The following is a 12,304-nucleotide window of genomic DNA, read 5'->3' on the forward strand; positions in this document are numbered from 1 at the left end:
CTGGTGGTGGTGACATCGGCAAGACGGATCTCTGAAATTAAAGCCTTGACCTCCGAACCTCCATACAAAGATAAGGCTCAGTTGCGCCCCACCCAGTCTTCCTGCCAAAGGTGGTCTCCACCTTCCATATGAACCAGGACATCTTCCTCCCGGTGTTCTGTCCCAAACTGCACAAAACAAATGAGGAGAGGCATCTTCACGCCCTGGACATCCGGAGGGCCTTGGCTTTCTACTTAGAACGTACCCAGCCTTTCCATAAATCAACTCAACTCTTCCATCGCTACAGCGGATAGGATGAAGGGTCACTCGGTGTCCTCACAAAGGATTTCCAATTGAATTACCTCATGCATAAAGACCAATTATGACCTGCGGGGGTTCTGCCGCCGCCGATTGTCAAAGCCCACTTAACGAGAGCACAGGTGTCTTTGGCGGCCTTCCTGGTGCACATTCCTATCCAGGACATCTGTAGAGCCACAACATGGTCCTCGGTCCACGTGTTCACGTCTCATTATGCCATCACTCAGCAGGCCAGGGACGACACTGGGTTCGGCAGAGCTGTGCTGCAATCTGCACGTCCATGAACTCCTACTCACCTCCAGGGGTACTGCTTGGGAGTCACCTAATATGGAATGGACATGAGTAAGCACTTGAAGAAGAAAAGACATGTTACCCTGGGTTACTTGGCTGCTTTTAGCAATAAGCCATAGTGGTTTCAGGCACTTTACCGATTTGCCAAATTCTTCCTGTACAGACAGATATCTTTTCCATACACTGGTATTCTTTGAGATGTGTTGCTCATGTCCATTTGATGACCCGCCCTCCTTCCCCACTGTTGGAGTTTCCGGCAAGAAGGAATTGAGGGTGGGGGGAGCCGGCGGCACCCCTTGTACCATGCTATACGGACACCACTCCAGAGGGTGCCAGAGCCGGTCCCCTACAGATACAGCTGAGGAAGAAACTCCCAGCACTGGTGCATGTGGCGAGCACACACACCTAATGTGGAATGGACGTGAGCAACACATCTCAAAGAACACCAGTTACGGAAAAGGTAACTGTCTTCTTCAGAGTAAAATCTAATAATTTTAGTTTACTAGGGTTTACGTTTTCTTGTATTGGGCTACATCTGTAATAATGCCTCAGTGTATTGACTAGTCCTGTTTCATATTAAGATATTAGATTTTTGTGTATTATGTTGGAGAGGCAAAAATAGCAGTATGCATTTCATAGTGAGATTTGTTACTCGCTCATTATTCTACTGTTGTTTTGAGGAGAAATATCCATTTTCTCAAACCAGTTTTCTTCCCTCTTTGTATTTATAGCAAAATATACCAGCTTTCAAATCGCAGTCTTGCTACATGTAAATTGCACACATCAGTCTGACATTTTAGCCCAGCTCAGTTTTTACATATTTAAAATTTTTGCATGTGAGGCATTGAGAGAGTATTTGCAGACATTGTGCATTTGTTTTGCATGATTTTAAAATGTACTGTATTTTTCAAATATGATGCAAAGTTATCCTATGTTTTGAGCAAGGAATTGGTACTCAGGATTCCTGGGTTCTTCTGCTTGCTCTCCCAGTGACTTATGTGACACTTAGGGCAAGCCACTTAATCCTTCTGTACTTCACTTTTGCCACCTGTACAATATATACTCTAACACCTGGTCATATGGACGTTGTGTAATGCTGGTACAGTACTTTGAATCATTATATAAAAGTGCTACGTGAGTGCTGAGTATTTTTATTATCCAGTATTTTATTTGAGCAATTATTTTTCTCATTTATTTTGTTACAGCTGGTCCAAAAAACCAAAAGAATGGAAGTTTCAAAAGACCAGGCAGACTTGGCTTCTTTTGCACATGTATGATAAAGAGAAGGTTTGTATTAACAATATTTTTTATTTAGCGAAGTAATATCTTAGAGCAAGTAGTTATAAATTAGTTACGCCTATTTTTTGTTAACCAAATGTTACTATGGTGTCCCAACACATTTGTAATTTTTGATTTAATCTGGACAAGGAGTCAATGTATACATTTGATTCTCAAATCAGCAGTTTTTAGAAATCATTTGTTACTGTAGCCTTTCAGAACAATGGGCAAGACATGTTTGCCAATCTCTTCTTAAATCATTTGTAGTTAATGCAGCAAGACTTAGAAGAAAGGTCATAATAGACCATGGATGGTTTGGAATGACTTTTCTCCTGTGTACACTAGATTGTTATAATTAATGTACAGAAAATATTATTGCATTTTGAATACAAATGAATGATAAAGTTAGACCACATTTCAGATGTATTGGTTAATCTGAACTTCTGAATGTGGAACCCAATGCTAAAATCATAGATACTCACATTTTAGGCAGCTGAAGCTGTTTCAGATCCTTTCAGGCTCTGACTCAGATGTGAAACCATGTTAGCCAGCTGCTAATATGGTTTCTCACTCAGTACAATGTACATGGGACCTTAGACTGATTATAAAAGGCTTGGCAGTGCATCTATGTTAAAAATCAAAGGCTAGGCTTGCACTAGTGGTAGAATCCAGCAGTTTAATAACTTTTGAAAACAAGAGATTTAATTTCCAGTTAGCCTCTGGTTACAGTGGCAGTGAGGGAATGTTTCAGATCATTCCACTTTGTTGCATAATAGAACAAACCACCTTGCCAATCCATAGTGGGTTGTTCATTTATTCTTTTAGTTGACATGGAATCAATTTTTGCCCATTGTCTGGATGTGTCCATACAGTTAAAGATTTTTTTATGTTTACTTTATACATAACACAATTAAAATAGTTTTTGGCCTATTTGATGCAAATTTCAAGCCAGCTACCAACTTAAAGTGTTACCTTGATGAGAAGAAAGATTTTTTTAAAAAAATCAGTCTTTAATTTGGGCAAAAATGTTCACAAAGCATTAATACATTTACTGGCATAGCTGTATTTGGAAAGTGACAAAATAAAAGTTTAATTGCAGGTATGTGGAATAATTTGCTTAGTACTTTAGATTTGTTTCTCCTTTAAAACAGTCCTTAACATCCTACCAAACACAACATATGTTCTCTACAGCTGTCTAGGAGCTATTTCAGAGCCAAAATGATGTCCTTGCTTTTACACCTGTTTGTCTTTGGGTTTCTTTCTTTTCACATTGACATAAATTGGTTAATAGTATCTTCAAATAGCATGTTTTCAATAGATTTGAGTATCAATACATAGCTTAATTCTGTATTTCTCAACACTGAAATAGAAATGTTTCCTATTCTGGTATCTTCTGTGATCCATTGAGATTATTATGAGTTATTTATACTAACATATTTTGAACTGTCTATTACTGGTGAGGTCAGATTGCAAATGATCTTTAAATAGGCCACTTCCACTGATTTCTAGGAGTTTGAACGAGGAACTACTCAAGTACATAAAGTTAAGCACATACGTAAGTACTTCCCTGCATCAGGCCCTTGGTGAGGGTGGACCACTTTGGTGAATATATTTTTATGCCTACAGTCTGCTTCTTCTTTAGCCAATACAGTCTACAGAGTTCCAGTCATGAATAAAATACAAAAGAAAGCACTTTTTCTGTTCCTTCCCAAGTTCCGTCTTTGGCTTCTGGTGGTGCCCAGTTGATGACTGGAGGTCCTGCTGTAGGGCAAAGTAGGATTCAGAGAGGAAGGTGTACTTGCTTCTTTCTATAAAATCGATTAGGGCTGACTCTGTAAAATCCAGATGGTGGGTGACTGGTGTCATAGGTCTGGTTGAGCGCACCCTCTCAGCAACTCCCTGGACTCCTGTGAGGGGATCCAGCTGCTGGATCCTGTGTATTTTAAGACTTTGGAGTCTCAACAGATACCAGGCATAACCCCAGTCTTGGAGCTGCTGAGCACATTCTTGGAGTTCAGACCCTCTGTCCAGCACTCCAGCCTGAGAGCTGAGATCTCTGCAGTCAAATTGCCTCTCCCGTTACCAGTTCTGACTTCTCGTGTAGTTTAAACCTGGTCTTTTCCAGAACTCCACTCAAAGGTGTGAGCCTTCTGGGTTCCATCTTTGTGGAGGCATGTGGCATGTGTAAATGCTGAACACCTTCACAGTTATATAGTACTGTTGAACACTCAAGAGTTGATAATATTTGGGTCACTTCTAGATAAATATTTCCATTTAATATGTTTGGCTCCTACATACCTAAATGGCATTGTTGGACTGTACATATTGAATTGATTTATTTCCTGTGGCATCAACAGCCAGCTGGAATATTGCCTCAGGCCTAATTCAGATTACATCGAGGAGATCACCATGAAAAGAAATGGTTCTGCAAAAATTATTCTCACTTATTAATAGTAATTATTTGAATTGTGTACAACAAACTCTCTGTCCTTTGGAGCCATGGCATCGTTTTGTTGAAGAAAAATAACTTTTCAACAAGAAGCTCTTAAATATTGTTTTGGTGACAATCTAACTCAGGGGAAGATGTGATATTTGCCTCATTTATTTATTTATTTTTGCTTCCATGCCCAGTTGGTGTGCTCATGCAGCCCTGTGGAACTAACTGTAGACACAGCAAGTCTACACGTGGCAACCATTCTCCAGATAAGGCTAGGGGCAAGGAAGCTGTTTTGGAAGAGAGGAAATGAAACAAAAGCCAAGTGGAAATGATAAACAAAACCATAAAGCCATTAAGTTTGTCTACCACTATTGCATATTCAGTGGAGGGAAAAATACATAGAATACTGTTTGGTTAACATGGTTTTTACTTGGACTAAATTATATAGCTAGAATAAAGAAATGTTTCAAAGGTTTTTGCTCGCCTTTCTTTGAGGCTGAAAACTAAATGCTTTATAGCCTTAAGAACAAAGCAGCCACATGATTTACTCCACACAAACAATTTCTAAGTTTAGCATAGACTACTAATTGCCCCTTTAAGCACTTTGCTTAAATTATATAATGATAGATATAATTATACATGATGAGGTCTAACTACACAAATAAAGTCTGGTAAAAAGAAGGGTAAATTATATATGGATGTTTTGGCTAAAGTACAGAGTACACAGAGCCTGTTGAGTTCAAACATTCACTATCGAGAGAATTATTTCGATTAAAGGAATATTATCAACCTAAAACTCATATTTGTGTCTTATCATTTTTGTCTGCTGTTGTTACAAATTTACTGTAACTGAACCAGATTAGAAAACAAGAAGATCCTTTTATTTTTTCAGTATATTTATTCTATGCATTTGACAGCACTTGGTGTATAGTTAGTTTAATCATTATCCCTCTGGCTAATGTCCTTTTTCGTGTGGGTAGGTTTTTAACAAGAGTGTTGTAGCTGAAGAGTGATAGTTGGCTTCCCTACTGGATAAATTATAAGTATAAATAGAGATCTTGCTTTTGGTTTAGTGCTCTGTATTATCCTTCATTTACTATGACATTGTTGGAGTGTCATTTCCTCAGAGCACTGCGAGTGATAGAACTTTCAGTCAGTGAAGTTACTGGGCTCAGTGACAGTGCAGAAATAACTGGATAAGTTCATTATCTGTTAAAATTCTTTCTTCTGGAAAATTGTATTTCTCAGGTAGAATAAAAGCATACAGTCCTCTGTCAAGTAAGGCCCTGATCCTTCAAACGCCTGTGCATGTGCTTCCCTTTGCACTTTATATTGAGTAGTCCTGTTGAAGTCATGTGTAAAATTAAATATGTGCGTAAATGTGTGCAGAATGGGTCATTTTAGCTTCTTCTGAATCACAGGGAAAATATTTTATTAATAACAGGGATTGCTGTCATAGAAATTGTACATAAATTTAAGAAATGCTTCGTAGAAAATCAGGTTATGTGATCTTCTTGAAAATACATTACTTTATGGTTAAAAATGTGGAGTAAACCAATGTCTAAAATGTCTTTATTGGATTATCAGTAATGTAAATACAACTTATTGGTTATAACAGTGTCATATCCCACCTGATGAAGCTAAAATGTAACCTATTACTAACTAACTAATGAGAAGGGAAGAGAGAGGAGAAAAAACAGATGGGCCGCTTGGAGACTATGACGCTGTTTCACATTAGGCATGTTTTAGTTAAATGATTCTATCAGAATCTGATTCACTGTGATCTAAAAATGGTTTCCATATGTCTGAATTTATCTGTTGTTTTTCAAACTAAATGCTAGCCCCTCTTATGATGGTTCTGTCAAAGTTACAATCTGTTGTTTGACAGTGGGTGGTATCTCTTCCCAGCAGCTCAGATAATTTTGGGCATTGAGGGAGGAAAGTTGCTATTATTAGACGTATTCTGAGCTGTTTGGCCAAATCCTTTCCTCAGATATGTGCGTGCAACTCTCATTAAATTCAGTAGAACTTGCACACATATATCCAAGGGTAGTATTTGGTCCACTGTTTTCTTCTTCAACAGCTCGTATAGGGTTGAGATGTTGGTCAGTAAGTGGAGGGATGTACTAATAGGCATTTCAGCTTCTGTTGTGATTGCATTTTGCTTAGAGTTTTATCCTAAAAGCTGAGCACAGAGCAAACATGTAATGATTGTCTCCCACAATGTTTAGCACACTGCCAATAAATATCCCCATTTGAGTTGAGAGTTGCTTGCATCTAGTAACCATGTAGTCCTGGTAGTTGTCTGACTCAGCCTGGTATATATTCAGCCTGGTGCCATCACACGACTTTCATTGTGTCAACCATCTCTCTTCTTAAAGGTTCCAGATGAATATTTCTCAATTTTATTGGACTATCTGGAGGGGCTTAAAGGCAGTGCGCGAGATGTAACCATGCAGAAAGCTGAAGCTCTTATGAAAGAGTATGACAATTCGGATACAGAAGATCCAGGTCTGTTGGAGAAGTGTGAGCGCATACGAAAAGTTTTACAGCTATTATCATGAAAGTGTGTAAACCTTGTCATTAGATTTCTAGATTCGTCTGTTTCTATCATTGTATGGAGAGCAGGTGAAATGCAACAAATAACTTCTAAAAAAAATATGTAAATACATGTTTTTTCATTAAGAATTGTAATTATGATAAGATTTCATCTTTCCATTGCTCATTGTACAATATTTTTAAATCAATTATTAAACAGTTTATTAAGGAGATTGTAATCAAAACAAACCAGTGTTTGCCCATTATTAAACATTCTATTTTGGCTCCATCAAGTAATTTTTGCATCTCTTGGAAATGAATGGAATCATCCATCTCACTTTAGTTCTTCACATATCAACATGTAATTACTATTAACTGATGAGAGGAGCTTTGTGTCTCTTAATAAAAGCAAAACAACCAACAGAAAGCCTGGAGGTTCTTTCACACAGGGTAGTTTTAAAAGTGAATGTAAAGCACAGTGTTTTATCAGCCAGCTGTAATCTGTCACTTTCAGATTTAGCGGCATGTCATTTGGATTTGGGAAAGATCATTTTCAATCTGTTGAACATGGGTTTATAAGACATTTGCTTATTAGCAATTTAAGCAAAGAGCTGGAGATTGTCAGCTTTGTTAGTTTTCCTCTTGATATTTAAAGTTTTTTGGGTGCTTTATGGCATAACTAGGTATGGCATAACTCAGAAAATGGACAGATGTGAATAGTCCAAATCAGATGTCCATTGTGAAATCAGCCAATTATACCTTTAATAAGATGCTGTCCAGAACAGGAAGTGCTGTGTTATAACATTTTGTGTTCAGCCTGACAAATTACGTCTTCATCTTTCTCTTGTAATTGTTTCACAGTTGAGTTAATCTGTATTCAGTTGCTTCAATGAGGGAACATTTGTATCCCAGGAGAATGCTGAAGACCAGACTTTTGTGCAAAAAAAAAGGGGGGCATTAATTACTCAAAAGTTTGAGATCTCACTTTAATAACAATACTAACTGAGCACTTGTTCCCCACCAACACTCATGACCTGATTCTCAAAAGGTTTTGTAATTACAGCATTTGGCTGGATTTTGACAACCTACACATACATGAAGTGCTGTAACTCTTGAAATATACAACCAGTTATAAAAGCAGCTTATACATAGTGACTTCTTTAAGACAATTATATTGGGAGCCAGAAATTTTGAGTGATCTAACATGTGCTGTTCTAATATGGTAACTATAATGGAATTTAACATAATGGGTGAGCCAAGGTATAATAAAGAGAGAACAAAACAACAGAGTGCCTGTTAATCCCCGGAGCAGAAACAGTGAGGACACACATGTTGCTTATGGACATTTTCTTACTTACCAGTTGTGCTACCTGGCTCCCTTTTCATTCTCTCTCATTTTTCCCCTTCTTGCCGTATCTTCATCTCTATTGTTTTCTTTCATTTTCTCCTTTTTTGCATTTGCCCCACTCACTTCTCATTTGTATCCTTTTCCTATTTTTTTTTTACTACAAGCATAAGCAGCGGCGGATTAAAATTAAAATCAGACAAACAAAACCTGAAGAGCTCCATGCTTTCCCCCAAAATGAAGTTCAGTTGGAAGATAAAATGGGAAGCTCAAGAAGATATCCTCATCTCGTAAATACTGGTTTTGCTTCTTCAGATGTGCACTCTGCTGTCTGCTGGTCTCAGTGTAGTTTATAATCCAAGATTATGTGAAGGCAGTAATATCACACCTCTTATATTTAGAGTAGCATTCAGAATATTAAATAATCTGTGTTTTCTGTGCTAATGTGAAAAGGAGCAGTGCCATTTGCATGAGTAGACTGTGTTGGCAAACTACCTTGAATGTATCTGAATTTAGAACATAGGTTCTCCCTTGTTCCACTTAATTCACCTGACCCTAATAGAATCATAAGATTTCCTCCTGCCCCCATACGGATGGGAGGTCCCTCATTTCCACCTGTTTCTTTCATCTTTAAATTGATGTAATTTGAAGGAATCTTGAACAGGGCCTGTACGTAGATGAGTGGCTGCATGGCAAATTAGGTAGATGAAAGCATAGAGGCTATGTGCATGAAAGAAAGGCATGGAGACAGGTACACACAGTGATGAGCTGCCAAAATCTTAACAACGGGTTCCCTCCTCACCCCACGAGGGGTCGTTGCCCACTCCCACCCCCCGGGACTCCTGCCCCATCCAACCCCCTCCCCTGTCCCCTGACTGCCCCCAGAACCAGGCAGGAGGGCCTCGGCCACCGTAGTGGGTGCCCATCCCACCCCTAAGAGCCAGAGGCACCTGCCGGGCGGCGAGATGGGGAGTCCCGGCGGTGCTTACCTGGGGCAGCTCCCAGGAAGCATCCGGCAGGTCCCTCTGGCTCCTAGGGGTGGGGAAGCGTAGCTGGGGGGGAGCAGGGGGAGCGGCCGCTCCCCCACTGATCACATCAAAAGTGGCGCCTTAGGCGCTGACTCCCTGGGTGCTCCGGGGCTGGAGCACCCACGGGGAAAATTTGGTGGGTGCAGAGCACCCACCGGCAGCTCCCTGCCCCGCGCCGCGCCCGGCCCCAGCTCACCTCCACTCCACCTCCTCCCCTGAATGCACCGCCCCGCTCTGCTTCTCTGCGCCCCCCCCCCCCCCCCCCGCCCGCTTCCTGCGAATCAGCTGTTCGGTGGGAAGCCGGGGAGGACTGAGAAGCAGGCTGCGGCTTCCCGCTCAGGCCGAGGGTGGCGGAGGTGAGCTGGGGCGGGGAGCGGTTCCCCTGCACACACACCCTCTCCCCCCCGGTTATCTGCTGCAGCGCGCCCCCCCGCACCCCCGCCCCAGCTCACCTCCACTCTGCCTCCCTGGGCCTGAGCGGGAAGCCGTGGCCTGCTTCTCAGCCCTCCCTGGCTTCCCGCCGAACAGCTCATTCGCAGGAAGCCTCGGGTGGGGGCGGAGAAGCAGAGCGGGGTGGCGCGTTCAGGGGAGGAGGCGGAGCGGAGGTGAGGTGAGCTGGGGCCAGGGGTGGGGTGGGGAGCTGCCGGTGGGTGCGCTGCACCCACCAAATTTTGCCCTTGGGTGCTCCAGGGCTGGAGCACTCGTGGAGTCGGCGCCTAAGGCGCCACTTTTGGCCAGTTAAATTTAGAAGCCCTTTTAGAACTGGTTGTCCCTCGCAGAACAACCGGTTCTAAAAGGGCTTCTAAATTTAACAACCGGTTCCAACTGGTGCGAACCGGCTCCAGCTCACCACTGGGTACACATAGTCCTGCTATACCATATCAGTGTTTAGGTGGCCTGTCTCATCTACTTTCTTCAGGAGGGTAAAGCTGGGTGGAAGCCATTTAATTATACTAATCGTCCTGCATGCATTTTGGAGCACAGTTGTCAATCAACTTGTTGTTCTACTTAATCTATCATTGACGTGTCTCAGAGAACGCCATCATACCCATGTGCTACCAGCTGGCCTGAGGCTGATGTATGAGCACTGTTGGCTGTCTGGAAGATGAGGAGATCCAGAGCCAACTGAATTGAGTCGTTCACAATAAATAACTGAGATGAAAAGCAACTGGATGAGATGGGTTTCAGAACAGCAAGTGGTGACACAAGAAACTCAAGGAACTAACGGTCCTGTATAATAAGGGCTGGGTCAATAATGGTAGGGTTGGCTCAGGGCAGAACATATGCTCCTTTTATGATGGGTTTGACTGAATTCTAAAGACTTGCCTATTCAAGCAGCCAACAGCAAGGTACCATGTAGTTCAGCAGAGAAGGATGAGAAAGAACCAGAGATGAGGGGTCTTCTGGATCGGCCGTGTCTTTTTGTTTGTTTGTTTGTTTGATTAATCAGTGTGGCTAATTCTGAAGGCTTGGGAGAGTGGGGGAAAGTGTTTTCTGGGTTCGTCTCAAAGGCAGTGGTGATGTTTGTTAGAGAAGTGTTATAGCCTCATATAAGAATAGAAATACCCATCTCCACCAGATCCCATTCTTTCCCTTTCCTCTCTTTTACACTGGCATCTTCTAAGCCGGCTGATTTAGAACAACGCTTCCTCAGCTCTCGTCCCCTAACGCCCCTACTTTACTTGCGCTATATTGATGACATCTTCATCATCTGGACCCATGGAAAAGAAGCCCTTGAGGAATTCCACCATGATTTCAACAATTTCCATCCCACCATCAACCTCAGCCTGGTCCAGTCCACACAAGAGATCCACTTCCTGGACACTACAGTGCTAATAAACGATGGTCACATCAACACCACCCTATACCGGAAACCTACTGACCGCTATTCCTACCTACATGCCTCCAGCTTTCACCCTGACCACGCCACACGATCCATCGTCTACAGCCAAGCTCTGCGATACAACCGCATTTGCTCCAACCCCTCAGACAGAGACAAACACCTACAAGATCTCTATCAAGCATTCTTACAACTACAATACCCACCTGCGGAAGTGAAGAAACAGATTGATAGAGCCAGAAGAGTTCCCAGAAGTCACCTACTACAGGACAGGCCTAACAAAGAAAATAACAGAACGCCACTAGCCGTCACCTTCAGCCCCCAACTAAAACCCCTCCAACGCATTATTAAGGATCTACAACCTATCCTGAAGGATGACCCAACACTCTCACAAATCTTGGGAGACAGGCCAGTCCTTGCCTACAGACAGCCCCCCAACCTGAAGCGAATACTCACCAACAACCACATACCACACAACAGAACCACTAACCCAGGAACCTATCCTTGCAACAAAGCCCGTTGCCAACTGTGCCCACATATCTATTCAGGGAACACCATCACAGGGCCTAACAACATCAGCCACACTATCAGAGGCTCGTTCACCTGCACATCCACCAATGTGATATATGCCATCATGTGCCAGCAATGCCCCTCTGCCATGTACATTGGTCAAACTGGACAGTCTCCACGTAAAAGAATAAATGGACACAAATCAGATGTTAAGAATTATAACATTCATAAACCAGTCGGAGAACACTTCAATCTCTCTGGTCACGCAATCACAGACATGAGGGTCGCTATCTTAAAGCAAAAAAACTTCAAATCCAGACTCCAGCGAGAAACTGCTGAATTGGAATTCATTTGCAAATTGGATACTATTAATTTGGGCTTGAATAGAGACTGGGAGTGGCTAAGTCATTATGCAAGGTAGCCTATCTCCCCTTGTTTTTTTCCTACAAACCCCCCCCCAAGACGTTCTGGTTAAACTTGGATTATTGCTGTGCACATTGTAAGATGAGCTATTGCCAGCAGGAGAGTGAGTTTGTGTGTGTGGTTTTTGGAGGGGGGTGTGTGTGTGGGGGGGGGGGTGGTGAGAAAACCTGGATTAGTGCTGGAAATGACCCACCTTGATTATCATGCACATTATAAAGAGAGGTTTCAAAGAGGGATGGGCTATTACCAGCAGGAGAGTGAGTTTGTATGTGCGTCTGTTGTGTGTGGGGGGGGGGAGGGTGAGAAAACCTGGATTT

At 42.2% G+C, this 12,304-nt stretch overlaps 1 protein-coding gene across 3 annotated transcripts in view; it reads left to right on the forward strand.

Annotated features, from left to right (window-relative positions):
• CHLSN (cholesin) overlaps positions 1-7,305 on the forward strand; it is a 196,280-nt gene extending 188,975 nt beyond the window's left edge. The window contains exons 4-5 of one of the 3 annotated variants that reach the window (XM_074965239.1): positions 1,794-1,875; positions 6,685-7,094. In XM_074965239.1, coding sequence (XP_074821340.1) covers positions 1,794-1,875; positions 6,685-6,867 — 265 coding nt within the window. In that variant the 3' untranslated portion in view covers positions 6,868-7,094. Of the gene's footprint in view, positions 1-1,793; positions 1,876-6,684 lie in introns of all 3 variants that reach the window. The other 2 variants (XM_074965241.1, XM_074965242.1) reach the window with 2 other exon arrangements.
• The last annotated feature ends 4,999 nt before the right edge of the window (positions 7,306-12,304 follow it).

Source organism: Natator depressus, chromosome 10 (assembly GCF_965152275.1).
Source record: "Natator depressus isolate rNatDep1 chromosome 10, rNatDep2.hap1, whole genome shotgun sequence".
NCBI classification, from domain to species: domain Eukaryota; kingdom Metazoa; phylum Chordata; order Testudines; family Cheloniidae; genus Natator; species Natator depressus.